General features: G+C 38.0%; 1 protein-coding gene across 5 annotated transcripts; it reads left to right on the forward strand.

Annotated features, from left to right (window-relative positions):
• Nucleotides 1-85: 85 nt before the first annotated feature.
• On the forward strand, nt 86-23178 carry ythdc1 (YTH domain containing 1). 5 transcript variants are annotated; one of them, XM_049465230.1, is made up of 17 exons: nt 86-316; nt 2710-2811; nt 2900-3198; nt 4459-4846; nt 6639-6728; nt 9949-10002; nt 10107-10201; nt 10294-10402; nt 11350-11467; nt 11588-11672; nt 13565-13734; nt 17571-17650; nt 19209-19245; nt 19335-19374; nt 19493-19573; nt 20810-20968; nt 22059-23178. In XM_049465230.1, exons 1-17 carry the CDS (start codon nt 289-291, stop codon nt 22278-22280), a joined length of 2157 nt encoding a protein of 718 aa, XP_049321187.1. In that variant the 5' UTR covers nt 86-288; the 3' UTR covers nt 22281-23178. The 5 variants fall into 5 exon arrangements, with proteins under 5 accessions (XP_049321187.1, XP_049321185.1, XP_007229743.3 ...); XM_049465228.1 differs by having other exon boundaries at nt 87-316; nt 4456-4846; XM_007229681.4 differs by having other exon boundaries at nt 88-316; nt 4456-4846; nt 19493-19558.
• Nucleotides 23179-24483: the final 1305 nt, after the last annotated feature.

Raw genomic sequence — 24483 nt, forward strand, 5'->3', positions numbered from 1 at the left:
TTCTAAAATTGCCATCTGGGTTTTCTACTGTGTGTGTTAGGAGGAGGGGAAGTACGTGTTTCCTTACTATCTGGCAACCCTGCCGCAGTGCTAGGAATCCCTCAGCCATTTTAGACTGGAGAGCGGAGGATTAGCCAGGCAGCAGCGGCGGAGCGGCGGAGCTGCGTGTGTGTTTTCACTGATTCCCGAGGATTTCGATTATAACCAGTTTACTGAATAAAGACGCTGGATAAAGGAGACAAAACGAGGCAGCGCAGAGTCTCCGCTAACCCGAGGAAGGAGCCGAAAATGGCCGTCGATCGACGAGACGACAAAGGTAGAGAGAGACTGAGCTAGGCTAGGCTAGCCTATGCTAAGCTAACTGCACCTTTGTCTGCGGGGCTGTTTATGGATTAATAACGCTGCTAACGGCTATCTTAGCTTAGCTAACACAGCCTCAGCGCTGACAACTCGACCTTTAACCGAGTATGACTTTCCATATATTTATTTTAATTACAGTATTTAACGACATTACGCTTTATACATTTTAAACTGTGTAGTTGCGAAATGCTACAGTTAGAGATAGCAAGGTAACTTAGTGTTTTTGTCAGTGCTGTTGAAAGTAGGGCAGTGTTTAGTGTAACCTGCTGATCCGCTGTCTGAGTGTCTGATTCATTAGCTAGTTAACCTACCTAATGGTTAATAACTTAGGAAAGTTATATTAATTTCAATAAAAAAGAACAATAAGGACATATTAAGGTCCTAAACTAGCTGGGATGTTTTGTTTGGGGGGCTTCAAATAGGCCCAAGTTGTAGGACAGTGGCAATATGTAGCTATACAGCTCTGGAAAAAAAGACCTTTTAAAACGTTTTTTTTTTAACCAAATTTAAAACCTCGAATATAATAAAGAGAAAGGTGGATGACCACAAGCCATCAAACCAAACTGAACTGCTTGAATTTTTGCACCAGGAGTGGAAAGGTTATCAAAAAGCAGTGTGTAAGACTGGTGGAGGAGAACATGCCAAGATGCATGAAAACTGTGAATAAAAAACAGGGTTATTCCATCAAATATTGAATTCGGAACTCTTAAAACGTTATGATTATGAACTTGTTTTCATTGCATTATTAGAAGTCTGAAAGCTCTGCATCTTTCTTGTTGTTTCAGCCATTTCTCCTTTTCTTCAAATAAATGCTCTAAAAGACAATATTTTTATTTGGAGTTTTGGAGAAATATTGTCTGTAATTTATATAATAAAACAACAATGTTCATTTTACTCACACATATACCTATAAATAGCAAAATCAGAGAAACTGATTTAGAAAGTGAAGTGGTGGTCTCTTAATTTGTTCCAGAATGTGTGTAGTTGTATATGTTTGATTTTGGGTAGATAAATACATAACTATTAAACTATGCAGTTACGTTGGATAGAATGAACATATTTTGTTCTTTCAATAAGAACATACTCTGGAGACACAAGCATCCATCAATGTTATGATGTAATGGCCAGGGACTACAAGAAAAAGGCCTTGGTTTCAGGAGCATGACTTTGTTGGGGGGTAGGTGGGTGGTTCAGTGAATAAGAGTGTGTTAAGCATAGTACAGCATATTTATCTGTAGGGATAAGCAATATGGCCCTAAAATAATATCACGATTTGTGGTATTTATGCAATATGCAAATCAGTCAATCAGTAATACTTTCCCCCTGCTGATGTTCAACTATCTGCGTCTCACTGCTATCAGAAGCAGACTGCTGCAGCTCAGCCAGTCAGCTTTTTCTCCTGCCACGCCTCTAAACCCATACATCACCCAGTGCCCCTTTTAAACTACCCTTCCCGTTTTCTAGCATTTTTCAAATTTGAGCTGAGGATTGAGTCAGCTAAAATCAGGGGGTTTAGTTACCCTTTGATAGTTTACATCTAACACTGGTGTCAGAGGTGACTTATTTTATCAGTGTTGTAAACCCTGCCGACTAACATAGCAGTGTTACAAATATAATGGAGTTTTTTTCATACAATTACAGTTTTTTCCTCTGACTATATTTAGGGTGTTTTCACATCTGAAAGTCCGGATCAGGGTGTGTGTCTTTTTGTTACAGTGCATATATTGTATTTGGTCTGGTTAGTTTTTGGTTAGTAAGGTTCACACTGCAGTTTAGTGAGCAGACTAAAGAACTTTTACTACATCCTGTCATAATCAGCTATTTTGGTTTCGTCTCTCTACATATTAATCTCTCTACATATTTATCTCCCTACATATTAATTGGTTTGTAGAATGGTCGTTATGAGGTAAGCGAATTACTTTGCCAGGTGTTGCGCCCTTGAGTGGAACCAAGACTCAAAATGGGGGCCCATCCTCTTCTGGTAATCTAGAACACCTGATTATAGCCAAAAACAAAGTAATTAATTTTTATACTGTTTTAGTGTATTAGGTGTGAGCTGCAGTAATGGGATGTTTTAGGTTTGGTTTGTTTCTTCAGGTTAGGATTGCTAGTTTTTTTTTTTTTTTTTAACCCTCTGATGTGGGCCTAATATAGATATTTGGTCTGTAGTTAGCATGTTCTATTTATTCCGTCTGTTTGTTGATGTCTTGACTTGCTAATTTTAAAGCTAAAGGCAGTAATTCACCATTAAGTTAAACCCCATAATCCTCCCTTGCCCTGAATATGATTGATTATAGAATGATGTTCTTTGATACCAAGTTTTAAACCTTTTTAAAATTATCTTTTCAGATGGAGAGCTTAATGTTCTTGAAGACATATTGACTGATGCTCCAGACCAAGATGACGAGCTGTACAACCCTGAAAGTGAACACGGTGTCAGTGAAAAGAAAGGTATGTATTTCTTTAATTAAGGTAGAAGGAGAAAGGCTGTGATAGAGTTATTAAGTGAGAATGTGTTTGTCACTCTTCTCTTACTCAGGGTCCAAAAGGAAGAACGATCGTGGGGACAGCCACGATACAAAGCGGCTTCGATCTGCAGGCCACTCGACCAGGCAGCCAGTTAAAAGGTCAGCCCCTTCCACAGGAGCCAATGGGAAGAAAGTGACTAATCTAAGAGGAAGACACCCACCTGAAGACTTTTACGATGATAGAAAGAACCATTCTGGCAGAGGTGGGTCGTCCAGGGCTGACCTGTCTAAAGGGCACAGTGAGAAACCCCTGAACCGGAGCAGAGACCAACAGAGGAGGATTAAACCGCTGATGCCGGAGCTGAATGAGGTGGGTGGAGCAGCAGACCACATTTATTTGCTTCTGGTGGTTTTATGTTTTATGCCTTAATTTGAATAGTAAATTAAGTTGAAGCAGTCACTTTTAGTTTTGCATAGGATATAAGTATTACAAATGGAATAAATTTTGTGGAGGTGATAAGCATGAACCTGTTGGTGCCATATGTATACCCAGGTGGGTGAAAGGATTGGAATTGGGTGGAAAAGATCAGGTTCACTGATTTATCAAAAATGGAATGTTGCATTGTCCATACACCTATGCTGTAATCACTACACATTTGTGGGATGTAGAGTGTGGGCAAATATAAATATACAGTAGACTCATGCTAGTCACGCTAAAAAGGCTCCATGGCGCATGTTCAATATGAATGAAAACCATGGGTTTCTTTGAGTGGCATCCCTTTTAATTAGTTTAAGCTATGCATTATGCTTATGCATTATTTTACAGATTCACAAGGAACATGCATCACCTCACATTTTATACCATATTTTAAATAGCAAATTTTCAACAAAATTTTGTTGCCTCAATATTTTTAATTTTAGATATTTTTAGTTTGTTTGTTTAAGAAAAGATGCATATTTTAATTAAAACCATTTTTATGACTTTTCAGTTCTTGTTTATTTAGTGATACAAATGGTATGTTTTGATACAGTTGTTTCAGTAATTATTAAAAATGAATACAAAAAGAAACATAACAGACAACTAGTTCATTTATTTTCTAATTGCACTTCCAAAGTATTGGATCAGGACTCTGTATCGGCAGATACTCAAAACTCTCGGAAAAAATGTGATCGGGACATGAAACGGGAAATGTTTTTTCTGGAATAATGGTGTTTCACTCTGTAGTTTTAGGATGAGTTGAGGTTAAGTAGGTAGTTTATCCAGTATCCTCACCTCACTAAGCAGTTCCAAAGTCTAGTGTAAAGTCTAGCCTTAACTCGAAGGTAGAGACAGTTACTCCAACAAAAGCAGGATAAACTCCTTTGTAATACCCTTGATTGCGTACGGAACAATGAGCGAGTAATGTACCATTACTTTTGTCCATATAGTGTAGCACTGGGCAAGTGTCACAGTTGGTTGGGATTAAATATTTTTAAAATGTAACTAATTTTAAGTTGCATAGTGTACATGTTTATTTAATGTTTGCTCTTTTTGGATTTTGGAATTAATTGTCTTTTAATTATTTTATAATTAATATCGTACTTAGCTTGATAACGTATTTTTTTTTTCTTCTTTTTTATACTCCAGAAGCTGCGTAGGACCAGTGAGAGTAGCATTGGCAGGGCCAGTCACTCATCTAAAGAAGAAGAGGAGGAAGCCCGATCAGAGGAGTACGCTTCAGATCAGGAAACGGGCAGCTCCGTGGGCTCCTCTGAGGGCAACCGCTCTGACGGGGAGGAAGAGGAGGTCATGGAGGAGGAAGAGGAAGGAGAGAAGGATGACGAAGAAGAGGAGGAGGAAGAGGTTGAAGAAGAGGAAGGGGAAGAGGAGGAGTACGAGCTGGAGGAAGGTGACCAGCGGGAAGGGAACGAACAGAACGACTACGACACGCGCAGTGAAGCCAGCGACTCGCAGTCTGAGTCAGTCTCTTTTTCTGACGGAGAGTCTGTACATTCTGGCTCAGGCTCGGACGCCTCAGGTAACCTGTTACACTGATTTAACTTTATTTGCGCACATGATGGTGGGGGTGGTGGTGTTACTCTCTGTGTCCTCTACTGACTGCTAGGTATTAATGATCAGAAATAAGCATTTTATAATAAGAATTTTTGCATCATATTCTATAGATTATTTTCTCATCCGTTAGTATGGAGGTGAAAATGCTGTTAAATTAAAAATTAATGAATAATAATTGTTTAACAGTAATATACACTGTAGATAATCATTCTAAAAACCTGGCTTCAAAATGTTACTTTTTTATTTTGGAAAACACAAGTAGTGCAAAAATGATTTCACAATAATATTTTTAAAATAATAAAACAACCATCATGTACTCACATAGTAAAAACTCGCATATAGTACCAGTCAAAAGTTTGGACACACTCATTTTTGATTTTCCTTCATTATAAAAGAATACTGAGGTGATCCAGACTGTGAACACATAAGTGTTAAAACAAACCAAGTTAGTTTGTGGATTCTGCTAAACTTATTCTGTGCAACAGAGGAAACTCTCTCTCTTTTTTTTTATTATATTTTTATGGAGGAGTTCCTTACAGAAGAAAGATGAAAAAAATGCATACATGTGTTGCCATAAGACACAATGCAAATGAGAATTCTTAATTGCTGAACAGAAACAACCTCAATTTCCTTTCCCTCTACTCTTCTTCTTTTCCCTTTTTCCTCCTACTCGTAACCCTTTCCCTCCCTCTCATATTCTCAGTTTACTTCCTCACACTAACCCACACAAACAAACATGCAAACACAAGACAAAAAAAAAACAGAGGAAACTCTTGCTTGAAACTTCTTTCCCTGATGAGAGCCAGTTTCATCATACCGTTTCTGATGTCTGTTAGTTTGCAACCGCACTTGAGGATAAAATTTTGCAGATTGACTGATCATTTCATAAAGTATTTTTTTTCTTTACTTAGTTAAGTAGTTGCCAGAATATTGATTAGTACATTACTCAAATAGAGTTATTTACTGTATTGTACATTGTTGACTGAAAGCCATTCCAGGTGACTACCTCATAAAGCTGACTGAGAAAAAGACTAAGAAGATGACTTTAGTATTAATCTATAATGTAAAAACATCACTGAACTTTAGGAGTGTCCAGCTTTTGACTGATGCTGTGTATGTATTTATATGTATTTATGTACTTATTATTTCATGTTGTCTCATAATAAAATAAAAAATAGCAAAATAACAAATATTTCTAAACTTGGAGTTCAAAGTAAAAATACTAATTAAAATCAGATTGGATAATTTATTATAGCATTGGTCTATCGGTTATCAATATTCAAGCAATATTAAGAACACCTGTCAACCACAGTGTTACCAGCTAATAAAATACTGAACCTCAGGTTTCAGTAGCTAATGTTGGGACTCGTTTTTTGAGAAAAATGAAGAAAACAAAGACAGTATTTAAATTCTGTCAATATGCATATTATTTCAAAATACAGAGTTCTTGTTCTGGTGGTGTAGTTTCAAGTCTAAAGAGTCTAATTCATTGCACAATTTTCATGCTTTTGGTGAGTTGCATACAGTCAAAAAGCTGCAGTTGGATATAGCACCTTGCTGTAGTGTTGCATTGGCTTTAAATGTGTAATGCTGTGTTGTCAGAAGTTTCCACTATGGGTCGCTACCTGGATGTGTTCAAGTTCAGCACAGGATCAGGAAGCACAGAGATAGAAGTCATTTAGATCAGTCCTTTATAGACATCTATTTAAGTTCGGCCGCTCTAACAGAAGGGACGTGTTCTCCCATTTACTGTTCAGATCAGGAAAGAAAAGAGAAGAAGCACGCTAGAGGGATATCACCAATCGTTTTTGATAGAAGTGGAAGCTCAGCTTCAGAATCATACACAGGTATTAAATAATCCGCAATGATTCAATCTATGTATATAAGTTCATTATATACTAATTCATGACACTAATTCTTATTGGAAGACGTGGTAGTCAAATATGAGTTTGTCTGTTTAACCATGTAAGCTGACCTGTCTCTGCCCTGCCGTTCAGGGATTGTGTGGGGGAAAAAACACTATTAGAGATTCAGATGATTTATTGTATAATAATCGTCTATTAAAATAACCCAGGTATAATTAAAGAAAAAAAAATATATATATATTTAACTAAAAGCTTCAGGTAGAATAATAGAGCTGCTTATTTCAGAATATTTTGATTACTGTATTTTAATAATTATAGGTCACTATTGTCATTCAGAGGCAGAGCAGGTCAGATTACAGATAGTGGAATGAATACAGTCACATCACTGCACACCTGTTGGCTACCTGGCATAGTGTAAATTTCCAACAACCAAAGACTTTTTGAAGTATTATCTGCATTTTGCTGTCACTTGGCTTCTGAAGGCAGCTATTGTGCAATGCAATCACTCGCCTTTCTCTGTAGTGTAGATAGTCAAACCGAACAACATTAAACAACTGGCCATTGGTAAAATACTGAATACAGATAAAAAAAAAGCTATGGCTTTTAAGGGGACATATTATGAAGAAAAAAAAACTCTCTTTTTGCGTACTTTTGTATTTCTACTTGGGTCTCAACTGCTTCTATAAGAAAATCAAGCGCAAAAAAAAACACCACTTAATCCATTTTCTGCGAGTCAGATGAAAGCGCTTCGTGTCTGGATTCATTTACTCCTATGATCCGTTTGGATGGCTCTGTTATTCTGACATCACAATAAGGAAATTTGCAACCCCATCAGAGCCCCACCCACTAGATCACCTTTAGCCTTTCTTATAATTGAATTTACCTGTGTATGTAGGTCAAGCGTCAATGAGCTTACCAAACAAATGTTGTGTTTCAATAAATAGCACTAAAGGTATTTAAATCAATAAAATGACAAGGGTGCCCAAATTTATGCACCTGTCTAATTTTGTTTAAATAATTAATGCACACTTTTTGTAAATCCTATAAACTTTAGTTCACTTCTCAAATATCACTGTACTCAAACCACTGTATTTGCATAAAAGTGACAAAGCCATTAAATGGCTCATTCTGAAAGAGACTAAAACTGGTAAAGAGCTGTATCTCTCCAGCTCTATTCTTATATGAGACTGATTTTGTGCAAAGAACTTCATGAACATGTTTTTTCAGAACATAGGCATATTTTAACCTGTGTAAAAAGAGGAATAATATGCCCCCTTTAACATCCTAGCTGGTTGCAATTCAAGTATGTCATCAAAAATGCTATTGTTTGGCACAAATTTGAGACCTTTATAAATGAAAGATATGGCTGTGGACCTCCCAGCTAATTCTGTTTTGCATGGGCTAGTGATTGCAATCTTGCCATGCTGTTGCCTATCATAAGCCTGTCTTGTTGCACCAAAACTAAAGCTCTCAGAAGTGGAAATGCCTTTAAAACAGTGTTTCTCAGCCCTGTTCCCTCACATTTTAGTAGATGTTCTGCTTTAATACCCACTGCAAGTAGGAAAATGACTTGTTATTTAACTGATTGATTAAATCAGATTTTTTTCAGGGAAGTGCAAACAGTAGCTGCATTGTAAAGTCTAGTTTACACTTAGGTCTGGTCAATATGGGCAAAATTTATATCACGATAATTTTAATGGAGTGAAAAGAATACAGTATTTCCCTAACACTCAGCCAGCTACTTTAACTAGCATTATGCCCGTATCAGACTACACGATTTTAGCCCGATTTTGACCTGATTTAGTCGGCGCCGACAAATTGCCTGTGTCGGATTCGAATTTCAGTGTCCCGAGCGACAAAGGCCCGTGTACTGTGACACAGTCAAAGAGCAGGAATTCGACGTGAGCGATGCCGTCGAAGCGTCCGATGAAAGGACTAGCATATTAGATTTTTGGTATTTTATCCCCTAGTTTGACATGCTGCTCTGCGACGTGCTTCCTGATGCTGACCAATAGGAAGACAGAGCGCTCTGTGGTGCACAGATGTAAACATACCTCAAGTTCTCTCTGGAGTACACGAAGCATGTAATGTCCATTTGGGTCACTCAGGAATGAGCCCACAGTCGCTTTCTATCTCTCTTTTTTTTTTTTAGTTTAGTTTTTCTGAGCACAAAAGCGCTGCCATCACACAAAGGGCTTCTGTAGCCGTGACTATCAGATTCTACGCTTCTTCCCCGCGATGACCTACGAACTCACTCGAGGACGTGGGCGATGATTGGTCGGGGACTTACGTGTAGTGTTGCCGGTTCCCCGAGTATGACAAGAAACAAAGATAACTGCTTAATCTGACATAGTGAACATCGTGAGGGACAAAAATGTTGTGTAGTCTGAGCTTGGCCTTAGTAATGTTAATGAAGAAGAACCCTGTTTAAACTCACCATATCATGCTTTCTGCAGTAGTTTAACCACCTCAGGTAATATAGAGGTCAGTGTTTAAACTGTGCAGCGAGCAGAACTGTACTCCATACAGCAAAGACAGACCACAGTATTGTGGAGTCAGATGTAATTTGTTTGTATTTGTGTACACTGTATGCACGTCTTTCTCAAGTCCCACCCTCACTGAAACCTTAGAGACCAACTAAGCATAAGGAGAGGCCAATCAGGATGCTCTATTTCTCAATATGTGCGTGTATCTTTCTCGCTTTTTTTGGTGCAAGCTCTCTCTCTTTCTCTCTCTTTCTCTCTCTTTCTCTCTCTTTCTCTCTCTCTCTCTCTCTCTCTCTCTCTTTCTCTCTTTCTCTCTCTCTCTCTCTCTCTTTCTCTCTCTCTCTCTCTCTCTCTCTCTCTCTCTTTCTCTCTCTCATTCACACATTAACGATATGTTTTTTTTAATATATGCAAGTATGTAAGGGTTGATCCTTAGTGAGTCTGTTCTATAGATCTTCTTAGTATTTGCCCGTTAGTTACTTTGATTTTATTCTGTTTCTTGGTTGTATACAAATGAATATTTTTTGCTATGAAAAAAGTACAGCCAAGGCTTTGCCGTTCAGCTAATAAATGTGCAGTACATGCTGCATCCAGGACCAGGTTTGAGAAACACTAATCTAAGATGCGTCCCCACTTCTGAAGTAAAATTATGATTATTTTTTTGTAATTGCCTACACAACAAAATGTTGCAAATCATTATGGTTGCTTCTTTACAGGGTCTGAGAAGAAGCATGAGAAACTCCCCTCATCAGTTCGAGCTGTGAGAAAAGGTAAGGAACATAAGCTTTCAAAAAAAGATACACACAGACCTGTTCTTAGCTTAACCTCTTTATTGAACATCTGTGTGTTTTCTGTTTCCTCCACTGCTGTTTAGATCAAACTAGCAAGCTGAAGTACATCCTCAGAGAAGCCAGGTTCTTTCTGATAAAGAGCAACAACCATGAGAACGTTTCTCTGGCTAAAGCGAAGGTATGTGTTGTGTGAGCCTGTGCAATTTTGTTTGATGGAAAGACTAACGGGTGTAGCGTAGTCCTCTAATATTCTCTTTGCTTTGCCTCCAGGGAGTATGGTCCACCCTGCCTGTGAACGAGAGGAAGCTGAATGCAGCGTTTCGCTCAGCTAGAAGTGTCATTCTCATCTTTTCTGTTAGAGAAAGCGGCAAGTTTCAAGGTGAGACTGCAGTACATCAGCATTTTCCACCGTGTCCTTACAGGAAACAGTTTTAAGATGAAACAGACTCTCTCTGCTTGCGTCTGTGCAGTGAATGCAATTGAAAACACAGTGTTTAAAAGTGCAGCCGCAAATTTACTGCGTTCATTGTTAAAGCAGGTTCACACTGCACAGATATATGCGCAAGTCAGTCTGGAACACAGGACCTTATTGCAATATTTATTTTATAGGAGTACTGACCTTTGTTGAATAGCACACCTCCTCTCTCCCCCAGCTTTCTGAGATCCAGTAGTTAATTAATTAATTATTTTATTATTATATGTACATACATACATACATACATACATACACACGTATATTTGTATTAATGTACATGTATTGTAATGTGTGACAGTGTCCTGAATCATTACTACATCTCTGGCCTTAGTAACAAACCAAACCGTGTGAGAATCGGGTAGAAATGGGTAGAGTTGTGATTATTACAGGTTTATTAAACACCTTCCTCAGTGTAAATAAATGGGGTGCCGGCTGCTACGCCAGGAGGCAGGCTATGTGAAGTCTATGTATATATGTCTGTCATTATTAGTACAGTGATGGTGGTACCTGGAGATTTACCTGCACTATGGGATGTAAACGGGTGTTTTTTAATAAGCTTGTTATGCACTTTTTATGTTATTAATGGCTCATTTTTAAATGTCTGAGCTCTCTGGATGCTACCAATGAGGTGTGGAGCTACTTGAGCCTGGATAAAGGTGTAAAAATCGATTTATCGGTATATATAACCTGAAACGGGAGTGTTGGGCAAAAAGCACAAAATTACTAAACCTTAAAAATCTTTAAAACAGATTGCACCTTGTGGCAGTATGATGCCACAGATTTGGTCAGAATTAAAATCGGTGGGAAAAATCTGTGTTAAGTGCTTGTTATTTCATTTTTTTCTTTGTCAGGTTTTGCTCGGCTTTCGTCAGAATCACACCACGGAGGATCGCCCATCCACTGGGTTCTGCCTGCAGGCATGAACGCCAAGATGCTCGGAGGAGTCTTCAAAATTGACTGGATCTGCAGGTACACATCTGTAACTTTCATCTTTGGCAATACGTTCATGTATAATAAATGTGATTGTTGCACAAGCCTCTGCTTTTATTTGAGGATAACATGCTGAATGTTGTCTCTGATCCTTTGCAGGCGAGAGTTACCATTCACAAAAACGGCACACCTTTCCAATCCCTGGAACGAGCACAAACCTGTGAAGATTGGACGTGATGGACAGGTTAGCTTAACAATTATCAAGCCCCTCTTGCCTGGTACATTTATTGTTATTTTAAAAAATAAATCCTACCTAATTACCTAAGATCCACTACAACGCTACTGTAGGTGAAGTATAATTGGGAAAATCTTGGTTTGGAACCATTAAAAGTCTGTTTTGGTGAATTTGCATTTTTAACGAAGCAAGATGCGGAGCTTAATCTGCCCCATAGAGTAACTTTTTTTTTTATTTTTATTTATTTATTTTTTTTTTTTTATTAAAAACATGATTTACACATGGTCTTCATCAGTCATCTAAATCATGGACTGGTAAAAGTCTGTGTGATATAACAGTATTTACTTAATGTACTGCATTGAACTATTAAAAATGCAGAATGAGTTCAAATACCTCTTTAAATTAGTTTTTCTAATTAAACTTGCAATAAGCCACAATAAAGCTCATTCGAAACCTGACTGGCCTTTTTTTTTTACTGTTTTTTCCAAGTGTGCCAAACCTTAGTGTTTTGTTTTCAGTGTACACTTTAATGAGGTTACCAAAGTATGAGTAATAGTGTGGCTATTTTAAGTTTTTATGGTGTTGAGATGGGAATTGGGACACTACTCATCACATTTTTCAATTTAAGAGTCCCTGCATTAACTTCTGACACAAAAAAGAGAGTTTCTTAGCCCTGACCCTGAACACCCTGCTCTGCAAACTTAAGCCCAATTTATGCCGAACCTACATTGTAGCCTGTGCGTCTTCATCGAGAGTGCACTATGCAGCAAAGCAGTTTATACTTCTGTGTGCGAGTATCAGTGGCACTGCAGTTTAAACTGCGCAGGCGGGAATATGTGGGAGGGGATGCAAGGCCCAGCGGACCTATCACAGCTGCGGCTCCGCGTCGCGTAGTTACATTTCCAGAGAAGTGCGTGTCGAGCTACAGCATAGGCTATGGCGAAGGCCTGATGCAGAAGTATAAATAACCCTAGTTTTTTTATTTATATATATATATATATATATATATATATATATATATATATATATATATATATATATATATATATATATATAATTTTAATAGTAGATTTCTGGGCATGAATATATTAGTCTACAAATTCACTGGAAAGCACCAGAAATTTCATGTTAAAATCACTGTTTTCCCTAGGAATGCTGCTGGAGCTCACAACAGGGGACGGAAGTTGTCCCTGTTTGCACTGCTCACCAGTTTGCACAAGTCATGTTTGTACATTATGCGAAACCCAAGTTACAGTACTTTTTAAAGGAGCCGTAAGCTTACTGATTTTTGCTAAATCCACCCTTAGCTCAAATTTGAAAAAAAGTAAAGAAAAATAGGAGGGGTAGTTTGGGCGGGGAACTGGGTGATGTATAGGTTTAGAGGCGGGGCACGAGGGGGTGCTGATTAGGTTGAGCTGTAACAGCAGCAGTGTGCCTTTGATAGCGGTGAGACTCAGATAGTTGAGCGTCAGCATTGGGCGGAATTATTAATTGACTGATCTCCATATTGTGGGCAGAAATAACCACAATAAATGCTTTTCCTAAAGATTAGGAAATGTTTATTACAAATTTTAAGGAGGACAGTATGTTTTTATTTCAGTTATTAATGGAAAAAATATGGTTTAGGGTTTAGTAGCTCTTTAAGGCTACTAGATGTTATGCTAGATTTATGATAGTCATTAACTTTCTTAACAGTATTAAATGTTTCTAGGCATTTGTCTACATGTGTACGAAAAGCAGCATAACATCCTCTTGTAGCACCTGTAAAAGTAAAATCCAGTAAAAAGGATTTTTAAAAGTTAATTAGATGTATGTGTTGTATTCTGCCTCCTTACTAAAGTTCTCTTTTTCCTCTCGTTGTCCCCACCACCCACGCCCATCTGGACCGGCGCCGACTGCAGGAGATCGAGCCAGAGTGCGGGATGCAGCTGTGCATGCTCTTCCCTCCAGACGAGAGCATTGACTTGTATCAGGTTATTCACAAAATGCGCCACAAGAGGAGGATGCATTCGGAGCCCCGCTCCCGGGGCCGCCCCCCGCACAGAGAGCCCGCCCCCCGAGACCCGGGAAGGTTAGAAATATTCTTTGGACTGCTAGTGCGCTCGTGTGTGCCCGTCACATGACAGCCCGAAGGGAGCGTGTTTCGTTTCCTTCCTCCTGCTCTTCTTCATCCTTGCGGCTTCAGAGAAGAGCCTCGAGAGCCTCGCGACAAAGCAGGCTGGAGCTTGCTATGCTGGAGCCGCGGCCCACGTGTGTCCGGCGGTGGCGGCAGCGCTGGGTTGCATTCTGTTGTTGCTGTAATGTTGATTAATGGTGATGTGTAATTTAGGAAAGCTAAGTCAGAGCGTAATATAATGAGTGTACTGAATGAATGCACACAATACTAGTTTTAAAATCCCTCTGTAATTCTACCTAATTCACGTAATCATGACAGTAGCAGTAGATTTCTGTTTTCTGTAGCGTAAACACTGAGGTGCATTCTCTTCTCTTTTGTAGTTGCGTCTGTGTTTAAATTTGTTCCCAAAGCCTTTTCTTTCAGGAATTTCCAAGGGGGATAGACCCAGTCATATATGGGACTTTATTAAAAGGAGCCGTAATATGTAAGCAGAAGATGATGCATCGAATTGAGAGGCAGAAAGCGTTGATTGTTTAAACAAAAATGCTTTCAAGAGGAGCAGATTTTCGGACTCTTTCACTGCTTTCAATGCTTTTCCTGTCCTGTCCAAAAAAAAAAAGAAAAGAGAAAGCTGGTTCTTTTGAATACTGATAGATACGTGTGCAGAACATAGCAGAAAGCGTGAGAGAGGAGGAGAGAAAGTGAAAAAAGTGAGAGCCAGGGAGGGAAGAAAGCCAAGCGTATTCTTCTACCAAGCTGCTGGAGAGAGGGATAGGCCAGTTCAATGTTTACACACTGGTTACATCTGTCGCTACGTCATGCAGTCGTGCAACGTCGCAGTGCATATGGACTCAAATCATGATGAAATGCCAGGGACTCTCCCTTAGTGCACTGCTGTTTATGAACTGTGTCTGCTCACAAAAATCACAAAAGCCCAGAAAAGTGGGGTATTAACTCAAGCACACGGAAAAGCAAAATGCCCTCCCCCCCCTCTCAAAAAAAATGGACTGAAAAAAATTTATATATATTCATCACAACACAAGCATTGTAAGGAATTTTGATGGTTTGCAGTTTCTGCCCCACTTAGCCCACCCCCAAACCCTTACTGACTGTGGATGTTGTCATGATGACAAATACACCCCTCCCCTTTCCCCGCCCCCTTTAAGAGAAAAAAAAAGCTCCTCCCCTGGAGTCTCCCAGACGGTGGTGGTAGGTAGGCGGTTGTGTTCAAAATCAAAATCAACCCTGACGGACTGAGCTGGTGTAAGGTAGCAAGAAAGACCCCGCCTCCACCTGACTCCCCTCCCCCCCCTTTCCCTCTCCTGTATGTTTTTGCTGAGGCTTCCATGGACTGTGTACCCAAAAAGAGAAGCAGTTAAAAAAAAAGAAAAAAGAAAGAAAAATCCCAGTGGGAGGGGGTTTCACCTTTTCTGGTTTATTTCCAGTGGCTGGAGCTCCTCTTTTGTCTTCTTTTTTTCATTTGATTTCAAAAAAACGGACTGCACCACACCCTACCGCCCCCCCTTCTTCCGCCTTACCAGGCCGAAACCCCGTAAAATGTTGTTTGTGGCTGTGTACGGCTAAAGCGTAAGCTGGACTGTTGTATGAACTTTTGCTATCATAAGTATTTGCCATCGTTAACAGTCACAAAACTACAAGGAAGCGGTATGTCACACTTTCAAACAGAATATTATTTTTTTGCTTTCGCTTTAGTTTTTTTCTTTGTTTTGGGTCAGACTTTTTGGGTGGCTTGAGGACTCAAAGAGAGTATAAACAAGGTTATCAATGTATCTAATTATTTGCAAGTGTGCTGTAGTATAGTGTTTTAGTGATGAGTACTGTGCTGGCATCATAAATTGATTGTTTCATTGTAACTTCTTTAACACTAGGTGCAGTAGTATTGTTTTTTTTGGGTTAAGGTTACAAAATAGTGCTGCATACAAATACAAAAAAACAAAATAAGGATAATTTGGCCTGTTTTGGTGGTTAGGTTTTTATTGACCCACTTGAAATTAGGTAAATTGGTTAAAAGAAAGAGAAAGATTGAAAAACAGGAAATATGATTGACAGGTTCTGTTTTAGACCACTTTAACAAGTAGCAGTCAAGTCCTTTACTGCATCTTTATTGTGTCGGTATCCTGCTGGAATTTCCTGGAAATATTTTCAATTTAAAATTTAAAATAGATCTATAGCTTCAAACATACACTGACATACCAAAAAAGTGTTATGTCCCATGATTTCCATCAAGTTAAAGAAAGCTGCACTAAGCTGTGGAATACAGATCTGAAAAAAATAAGAGACCACTTAGTTTCTGAATCAGTTTCAATCATTTTGCTATTTATAGGTTTATGTTTGAGTAAAATGAACATTGTTGTTTTATTCTTTAAACTACAAACAACATTTCTCCCAAATTCTAAGTAAAAATATTGTCATTTAGAGCATTTATTTTCAGAAAATGAGAAATGGCTGAAATAACAAAAGATGCAGAGCTTTCAGACCTCAAATAATGCAAAGAAAACAAGTTCATAATCAAAGTTTTAAGAGTTCTGAAATCAATATTTGGTGCAATAACCCGTTTTTTAATCACAGTTTTCATGCATCTTGGCATGTTCTCTTCCACCAGTCTTACACACTGCTTTTAGATAACTTATCATCTTGATTATATTTCAGAGGTTTTCAGTTTGGTAAAATCAAAGAAACTCGAGTTTTTAAGTGGTCTCTTATTTTTTTCCAGAGCTGTGTGTGTGTGTGGAGCCTCCTCCAAAGTTGCTTGCCTGCTCACATGGACAATTCTAACCAGAAACTGCCGGTCACAATCATTACCACCCACTGCACTATCCACTGCGCTATCCACTGTGGGTGTTAAAGCTTTCTATACCCATTATCAGACCTCTCTTTAACTCTGATCATTCACATCATCTTGCCAAGAGCATAGTGGCCAGAGTTGAAACTCACTTATTCAGGTGTAGGCATTTCCAACTTTTGGCATGTCAGTGTACAAATGTGTTATTATAAAACGCTACATCAAGAATTTGGACATGTTTTGTGCATGTCTGTGTTTGATACTATTAGGTAATTGTTTATTATATGTTTTAAGCATTCACTAAAAACATAGTTTACTAAATATAACCCTGAAAAGATTAATTTTGGATAGAAATATGGATTTTTCCATTAGATTTCCAACAAAACAATAAATAAACATTTTTTATGACTTTCCTAAGGCAGAGTAGGCTCAGAGTCCCAGGAAATAGCAGCATGTTACCATGTACATAAAGATTTCATCAGTATGGGGCATAGGTTCAGAGCCCTGGTCCTAAAATTCGGTCTGTAGTGCTTGTTTTGGGATTTTTCTGCTCTAACACACCCAACAAGAGCTTTTTTGATTAGCTGAAGATCTGGATTAAAATGTGTTCTAGCAAAGAAAACCCTAAAATATGCAGCACTAGGAAGAGCTCCAGGGCCACTGATCTGGGATAATCCACTCTACTGCACATGTACTCTTCATAGCCACATTCAGACTTCATATAGACCCTTTATTGTGCCTTCCAAACTGCAGAGATCGTACTGTTTAAATTTAGTATTTAGTAATAATCCGATACCAGCATATATTGTGAAATGAATTTAGTGAACCTGATGTTGAACAGTGTCTAAAACAGATTATATTTAATCTCAGAAATATTTATGAATGTAGAAGTGTCATCTTGAGAAATGCTGTATTCTAAGAGAAAGGGAAAATTTTGTGCACTGCCATTTGTTAATGATATTGTACTAACGTACCTTGGTTCATGTAGGCGTCGCCCAGAAGAATACGACATGCACAACAGGAAGCGGCCCAGGGTTGACTATCCTGCTGAGTTCCCCCAGAGACCAGGTCAATATCTCTCGCCCATCCAGTCATGAGTAAAAGAGTAGTAATTTCCGTCAGGCGGGAAAAATTGACTTTGTTGCTGCCTGACCACAGCTAAATATTTTTAAATCCAATACAATATCATGTTTATTGATGTACTAAGGCTGTGTTCAGACTGTAGGCAAATCTGTTTTTGACAGTCTGGACATGTCCTGGATATGCATGTCACTTCATGATCACATTGAGAGTGATGTAAAACAGTCAGTGTAACGTTTATCAGTTTAGTTTTCTGACCGTTTGAGGCTAAATAAAACATTGGGTGTAAAATTTTATTTAATGTATATAAGCTCTTATGGGCTTTCTTACTTTCCCTGCACTTTTTTTTCTTATTACTGTAACGTGCATAATAGCTTGCTTCCTTCTTTCACATGTGTGTAGTATATTTAGTATATTTGCCATTATCAGGAAGAAAATAATTTCATATTTTTTCCCAATTTTCTGCTTTTTTTATTTCTGCCCCATCAGGATCTGAATTCCAGGAAAAAAAATGACACGTTACTAGATTTTGAGACTTTTCAATTTTCTTTTTCAATCTTCTAAAAAAAGTAGGTTGGATTATACCATCAGATTTTTATTACAAAATTCAAAAGTTGTAAAGTCAAAAAACTAAATAGAAATCTTAATTTTATTTCATGTGTATCTGATCGTAAGAAGCAGAAATGAAAAACTTGATTTTTTAAAAAATAATTAAACCCCAAATTTGTCTTTAATATATCAAATGGAAAATATTAAATGATTAAGTTTTACACCCAATTTTCTGTTTTCAAATTTAGCCTCAAACGGTCAGAAAATTCAACTGATTGAAATGTTACACTGACCCAAAACACATTGAAATCTAATTTGAGTGTCTCAACTGAAGTGCATTCAAACCAATGAGATTGTTTATAGCTTTTCAAAACACCCCAAACTGTGGTTTCTGTCTGATTTGCAAAAATATATGATTTAATTTGGTTACAGCCATCCTGACGGTCAAATCTGTCTAAATGTATTGCGTCATACAGTCCAGATGTGCCAACAAAGACAGATGCCAAAAAACCCAAATATGCCAAAAATCCTTTGGCTACAGCCATCCTGTCAAAAATCATTGGATACAATCTAGATAAAAATTGCATTTGACAGTTTAAACATAGCTAAAGAATAGAATATACTATATTTCCAGTTTTGGGTGGTGATTTTCATTTTGGTGCATCCCTATACTGTACACTGAGCTTTGATATATATATTGACATGTACCAGTAAAATGATTATGAATAAGTTACATCAAATAAGGTACCTACAGTGTGCTTTTTGACATTTTAAAATATTACCGTTAGCTTTAAGATATCATTAAGTAGTTTATTTTTGTTAAATGTGGTTCTGCTGTGGCATCGCTCAACAAACTTACTGTATCTTCCTCATTTTTAAGAGTGTAGTGTGTTGAGATCTGGTCAACTGAGCCAAAAAGCCTGGGTTGAGGAACATGCCTGTATTTCTGTGTTTTGTTGAGACTAATTCTTTTACCATTGGTGGATCTTCTATTCAGGTTTTATCCAAGACCCTCGCAATCCACCTGTGGACAGGTGCGCCCCTCACTGTCATCTGCTTACATTAATTTTATTCAGTTGTTTAAGCCAGCGTTTTTTAACATTGTGTATGAATTCATTCACAGGCGCTTTTCTGGAGTAAGGAGAGATGTGTTCCTCAATGGGGTAAGTTTGTAATTATTTTTAATTAATTCAAGCAAAGGAAAATTAAAATAAAGTATTTTCTCTGTAAATTAGACTTTATCTAACAGACATGCATTTCTTTTTTCCCTTTCATCTGCAGTCTTACAATGACTACATGCGAGAATTCCACCACAACATTGGACCACCACCACCATGGCAAGGGATGGTGAGTGCTGTAAAAGTGAGACTCATTTAGAATTTTTTTGTATCAAATGTTTAAGTAGAGCATAAGGACAAAAAAGTTGGGGCACTTTCACAAGCTTTTATGACATTCCATTCAAAACTGCTTTAGCAGTTCTAACAGCAGGTGTGGAGCACCTTTTCTGCATTATGCTCTTCAGCACCTTGGGACACCCCGCTCTGAAACTTTATATGGTCAGACACTTTGTCTCTGTTCACTTTACCAGGCTGAAGTGACAAATCTGATTTTTTTGCTCAATGTGGCTCAGATTTGATTTTTTCATGGCTGTGTGAACGTTCTAAATCCCATTTTTGTCAACTCAGATTTGAGTCCTGTGGTCCTAAATCAGAGACATATCCGATCCATGAACATGTGACATGAATGTGAACGGTCAAATTCGAATTCATGCATTTTACGCATGCGTTTTTCTCTCCTGACCCACAACACAACTCTTGGAGCAGCTGTGCAGCTGTAGCTGCAAAAACAGCAAAAGCAAACCGCCTGTCCTTTTTTCACCTCCTCGACCTGAGCATGAACTTCAGACCAGCTGTCTCTCCACTCCAGCAAAAGATGCTCCACATATGAGCTGCTAACTCATTCATTTCCTTTTATAAAGCTACGAGTCGTCTCTCTAATATGAGTTTTTTTGTTGTTGGTGAAGAAGGTGATGTTTATATCAATGTGAACATGTGAGGCGTTTCAGGGACAGATTTGTTCACATTACACACAGATACAGATCACTTACATTTGATGAATGTGAACAGTCAAGACAAGCCAAGTCTGTGCAAAAAATCAGATTTGAGCAATGCAGCTTGTAATGTGAACGTAGCCTTTGTGGCACTTTGTGAGTTGCTGTGATTCCTACACACTTCGCCCTTTTCAGTAAAACACAGAATGATGGGTGATTTACAGAGGAATATCTGCTAAAGAATGAATTTCATCAGCTGACTTGTTACAGCAGTTCTATTTCAGCACCACGCTGGAGTTCAGTAAGCTTTTTTACAACCACCCACTCTGTCATGAGTGTGTGAAAAGTCAAGACTGCATGGTCAGGAGTTTGTTTTTATATTCCTGTGGAAATGCAACATCATAAAACCCCTGAATTCAGTGTTTAAGAGGTGTACTCTTAATACTCCCAATACCTTTGTCCTTATAGCTTAGCTCTCTTTCTTTTTATTTCTCTTATTTTCTTGGTTTGTTTGTTAAATGATCCACTGTTACATGTGTTCTCTGAAGGCACCATACCCAGGAATGGAGCAACCACCACATCACCCATACTACCAGCACCATCCTCCGCCACCCCAAACCCACCCTCCCTACTCTGGCCATCATCCTATGCCCCACGATGCTCGATTCAGAGAGAAGAGGGTTGTTCGCTCTTTTTCTTCTAGTCTGGTAATGGATTACATGAGCACCACATTTCTACATTACATTTATAATGGCCTTGGGCTTTATTGTTGAGCACAGATTTAAACATCCAGGATGACAGATTTATCATCAGTCAGGATTAAATCTGAAATTGTAAATAGATTTTACAATAAATTAACCGTATCATTCTATGCACATTGCAACAACAAAAAAATTGTAATAGAAAATATTTTTATAAATTGAAAGCAATCTGCAGTTGTCAAAATATAATGACTAAAAATCATAAAATTGGCACCTTCAAGAACTTGCTTTTAAAATCAACATTTTCCTGAATACAAGTCAAACATTTATCCAACCCAATTGTTTGCTTATGGTTACCTAGTTTTTGTGTCTAGTTTTAACATACAGATATTTTATGTGAAGTTCATTTCCTGCTTAAAATGTACACAAAAATATATAAAATCTGCAATCAGAAAACAATTGGCAGATGCAAACGAGAGATTCCAAAAGCAGAGGACTTCAGCTGCAAAATACAAGAAAATCCACAAAAACACAACATACAAAGATTTATCATCAATCATAATTAAAATAAAAATTGCAAATGCCAGTAAATTAACCATATTATTCCATGCACATAGAATAAAAATTCCCCCTGCCTTTATCATGTATTTCTATTCAGGCATTACATAACATTTTATTTTTAATAAATGTTACTTAAAATCTTAACTATAATAGAAAACATTTGTATAGTTTGAAATAAATCTGCAGTTGTCAAACAATAAGGACTGAAAATCATGAAATTGGCACTTGGATTTCATTTTAAAATCAGTATTTTGAGGAAAGCGATCCACAGCTCTAAAACAATGGCTAACAGATGCCTCTGCTGACCAGCATCACAGTAAAGAGGGATGAGAGCACCACCTACAGAACCCACTCTGAGAGAGCACGATCAATTGACAAGAAAAGAGGGAACTTGTCCATACATTTCCAAAAACAAATAAATAATGAAGAACGTGACTTTTTATGATTAAGCATAACATACAAATATGACGACTATGTACAGCCCTGAGCTGGCATGTATTTACTCTTTTACGTTTTTTTTTTTTTTTTTTTGCAGCATGATTACGACATGCGTGTGGACGACTTCCTGAGGCGTACCCAAGCGGTGGTGAGCGGCCGCAGAAGCCGCCCGAGAGAACGTGAGCGACAGAGGGAACGCGACAGACCTCGGGATGCCCGAAGAGACAGAGAGAGAGAGCGCGGGCGCGAGAGGGACCGCGAGAGAGACCGCATGAGAGACCGAGAGAGGGAGAAGGAGAGGGGGCGCTATCGTAGATAGAAACGTAAATCACATGTAAAGCTTTATTTTATTTTATTTTTTCTCATTTGTTTTGTTTTGGTTTTTTTTTTTTTTCCAGAAAGAGCTTACAGATTCATGGATAAAGCCTAGTCGCTGTCTGAATTACTCTGACTACTCTGTCAGCATGGATTCTCCATTGAAAATCCTTTTTAGTCCTAAAACTAGGTGTAATTCGTGTTCAGACAACGCAGCCCTTGTGTATTTTTTTTTGTGTAGATAATGTAACAGGTTGTCTTTCTGTTGTTGTATAAAGCTGAACTGTATTTCACAAAGCTGAACTGTTCCTTTCTAAGTGTTCTTTTTAAAGATGTATATTGTTTTACTGGCTCTAACGGTCGTTTGTATCATGCATGCATTGTTTTCTACTGTGACAACCAAAAGAATTATCTTGTCTGTTTCCTTTTAATCATTAAACTTCTGGAGGCATGGCTGCAGCGATGTGGCTCGCCGTCCTGGGAGAGAAATGTTAGGATATTGTTTTTCTTTCTTTTCCGTTTTAGGACAAATCTACCCGTACTTTCCCCGCCTTTCACTGTTAAGCAGCGCTCTCGGTGTCTCTGCCGGTACGGTCTGAGGCTGTGCACGTATTAGCGTCTGTGTTACGTTATTGTACATGGCTATTAAAAGGACTGTTGAACAGCACAGCACAGCACAGAAGTTGTATCAAGTGCTTTTTATCTGGCTTCATGTTCCAAATATTAAGTTTGGGTTTAAAAGAAAAAAGCAATATCATTTTCTTTCTTTCTTCATTAAGTTCTAAAAGGGTAAATGAAGGTCAGTAAAGCAACCTGCTGAGATTTTTTTTTTTGCTTGGGAAAAGTTGGATCTTTTACTGATTCATACCTTTTGTATTAAAAAAAACAAAACAAAGAACGAACAGTTGTCTCCTGTGTTGTTTTCATAAAGAGTACAAGGTAATAGTCATTTTATATTATAAATCTAACTATGAATAAAGTTTTTATTGGTTTTAAAAATGTAAATACAGACCACATTATATATTTAATATATACACATATTTAATGTTTTTTTAAAGCTACAGAAAGAGGTGCACATTTAGGGGGGGAAAGGCAAGTATTTTTGGTATTATTCTATCAAAAAAAAAAGTGTCCCTGAAATCAATACAGTTGATTTAACCTTTGTCCTGATAATGTCCTAAGAATTTTGGTTTGCAATATACAGCTGAGCAGTGTGCACAACGTTTACACAATTAACAGCACCCTACTCCAGTATGGACAACACTAACATTAAATCATACATTCGACGTAAAATAAATATTCTACTTTACAAAAAAGACCTTTCTACGAATAGCTTTACATTTCCTCAAGGCCTGCTTTTGTATAGATCACAGAGCTGCATATACTGTACATCAGTGATTTTACCTGCGATCATGACGAGGCTATTTTATCAGCGAGAAGGCAAATATAACCATGTTCCAATCCTTGTTAATGGTTTTGGTTGCAGACAAACCAAGTCTCCCTGAAGCTGTGGGAGTCTCCCGCATTTCGGTAGTGGCTCCCTGATGCCCGCGAGTCACATATAATCTCCCGGAATTCAGAACGAGTGCCCCAAACGCGCACACAGGCCACAGACTTTTTTTTCTCTAATCGCGTGTGGGAAGGAGAGAGAAAACAGAGAGGGTTCTGATTGGCCTGTTCTCTGCAAAGAGTCTGTGAGACAGCCAATCAGTTTTTAGTGTGGGCGGGCAGTGTTTCCCCCCCCCTCCCAGACAGATTCAGTTAGTGAGAGAAAGCAGATCATGGCGGAGGCAATATGAATAATTATTGTAATATGATATGGAATGTTTTTGATGTTGTGCAATTTTTTGTGATATTGTTACTGTTATTTTTTGTCAAATAAAGGCTTTTTGTCCAAAAAAAAAGGAAAGCAGAGGCAGGGCCTTCCAAAAAGAAAAACGTTAAAACTCATTTTACCTCTGAATACTATGGAAGCCCATTCCCGCCACCTAAAAAATAAAAATACTCCAGCAATTTTTTTTTATTATTATTAAGTAAATTGCTATCTCAATATTTTGAGATACTAAGTCAATATTTTGAGATACTATCTCAATATTTTGAGATACTAAGTCAATATTTTGAGATACTAAGTCAATATTTTGAGATACTATCTCAATATTTTGAGATACTAAGTCAATATTTTGAGATACTAAGTCAATATTTTGAGA

Source organism: Astyanax mexicanus, chromosome 1, assembly GCF_023375975.1.
Source record: "Astyanax mexicanus isolate ESR-SI-001 chromosome 1, AstMex3_surface, whole genome shotgun sequence".
Lineage (NCBI taxonomy): Eukaryota > Metazoa > Chordata > Actinopteri > Characiformes > Acestrorhamphidae > Astyanax > Astyanax mexicanus.

Excerpts from the sequence above, each read along its gene's own strand:
- ythdc1 (XM_049465228.1), top strand. The coding sequence starts at position 289 with ATGGCCGTCGATCGACGAGACGACAAAG. Across the intron at positions 2,812-2,899 it reads CGGTGTCAGTGAAAAGAAAG|GGTCCAAAAGGAAGAACGAT; the intron begins GTATGTATTTCT and ends TCTCTTACTCAG. Across the intron at positions 10,403-11,349 it reads AGAAAGCGGCAAGTTTCAAG|GTTTTGCTCGGCTTTCGTCA; the intron begins GTGAGACTGCAG and ends TTTCTTTGTCAG.